This window comes from Nicotiana tabacum, chromosome 1 (assembly GCF_000715075.1).
Source record: "Nicotiana tabacum cultivar K326 chromosome 1, ASM71507v2, whole genome shotgun sequence".
NCBI lineage: Eukaryota > Viridiplantae > Streptophyta > Magnoliopsida > Solanales > Solanaceae > Nicotiana > Nicotiana tabacum.
Window position 1 is genome coordinate 62,737,072 of NC_134080.1, and position 1,489 is coordinate 62,738,560.

At 39.7% G+C, this 1,489-nt stretch overlaps 1 protein-coding gene across 1 annotated transcript; it reads right to left on the reverse strand.

Annotated features, from left to right (window-relative positions):
• Window positions 1–388: 388 nt before the first annotated feature.
• On the reverse strand, window positions 389–859 carry LOC142162797 (uncharacterized). The gene is made up of 2 exons (XM_075219606.1): window positions 477–859; window positions 389–425 (listed from the first exon to the last, which is right to left on the reverse strand). The coding sequence occupies exons 1-2, from the start codon at window positions 857–859 to the stop codon at window positions 389–391; spliced, it is 420 nt and encodes a 139-aa protein (XP_075075707.1).
• Between the last annotated feature and the right edge of the window lie 630 nt (window positions 860–1,489).

Here is a 1,489-nt window from a genome sequence, read left to right on the forward strand (position 1 = left end):
CCACATCCCACTCACCATCTAAGGTAACATCATTTACATTATGTACATTTTCATCAATGCCAAAGTCCTGAGGAACTAAAAAATATAGTGCCCTAAGACCTGTCCAATTTTCATACCAAAATAGTGAGGATCCCATTTTTGTTTGCCAAAGGATTTGATGTTCAATCAGATATCTGCATTCCAACATTTTTCTCTAGATGTGAGACCCCCTTTTCCATGGAACAATTACAGGATTTAATTTTTTACAGTATTTCTGACATACGAAAGAGCTTCATAGGCTCGGTTTTGTTCTGAAATTCCACCACAACTTACTGAATAATGCCTTTGCTACATCATGCAGTGACCTGAAACCTATTCCTCCTTCCTCAATTGGCATGCATAAGGTATTTCATGAAGCCCAATGCCTACTAGTTCCTCCTACAGTGCTGCACCAAAAAAATTGATCAAACAATTTGTGCAACCTATTTATCACATACTTTGGAGGGTTTACAGCTGATAGTAGATGCATAGGCATGCTTTGCAATACTTGGGATATGAGAACTGCCCTGCCCCCTACTGATAATAACTTGCCCTGCCATGATTGCAGTTTGTCCATTACCTTAGTAATTAGGGGCTGATAGAATTCCAGCTTTCTCTTTGCATAAAATATCGGACAACCTAGATATATGATAGGGAAATCATTCCTATGAATGCCTCTGATCCTTTCTACCTTGCTGACCACTTCCATGTCTGTTAAATGATGCAGGTACACAACTGATTTGGTCTTGTTAACAAGCTGCCCAGATGCATTTTCATATGCCTTCAGCACTTGCATAATCAGCATCAGAGATGTTTCATCTGAGGATGGGAAGATAATCATGTCATCTGCATACGCCAAATGATTGTTTATATGTGATTAAAGGCCTAATTATTGGTGAAATTTTGGAAAAATCAGTGCAAAAATCGGTAATTAGGGCTTGAGATTAAGAAACCTTTGAGTGGGGATTTGAGGGGACATTTGAGGTCTGATTTTGATGTTCTTGATATGTATAGACTCATGGTAGGATGAGGATTCTATTGATATAATTTTTGTCGGGTTCCGAGACGTGGGCCCGGGGTCGGATTTGGCCAATTTCGGGATTTTTGAGTTAATTCGATTATTTTCGCTTGGGCTTTGTTCCTTTAGTGTGTATTAATGATGTGGAACTGATTTTGGTTAGATTCGGAGCATTCAGAGGCCGAGTTGAGAGGCAAAGGAATCACGGGCTAGAGTTTAGACTGGATTGAGGTAAGTAATGATTGTAAATGTCTGTCCTGATGGTATGAAACCCCGAATTTTACATCGTTGTGCTATATTGAGGTAACGCACACGCTAGATGTTGAGTGTGGGGTCGTGCACCATTGGGGATTGTGATTTTGTCCATTCTGAATGACTGTTTTACTGCTTATTTGATTGAAAACTATTTGCTATCATCATGTTTTGGGCTGAATGCCATATTTGGGCCTCGTG

Coding starts and splice junctions, on each gene's coding strand:
- LOC142162797 (XM_075219606.1), bottom strand. CDS start 859: ATGATTATCTTCCCATCCTCAGATGAAACATCTCTGATGCTGATTATG. Junction 426..476: donor TCAGCTGTAAACCCTCCAAA/GTATGTGATAAA, acceptor TTTTTGGTGCAG/CACTGTAGGAGGAACTAGTA.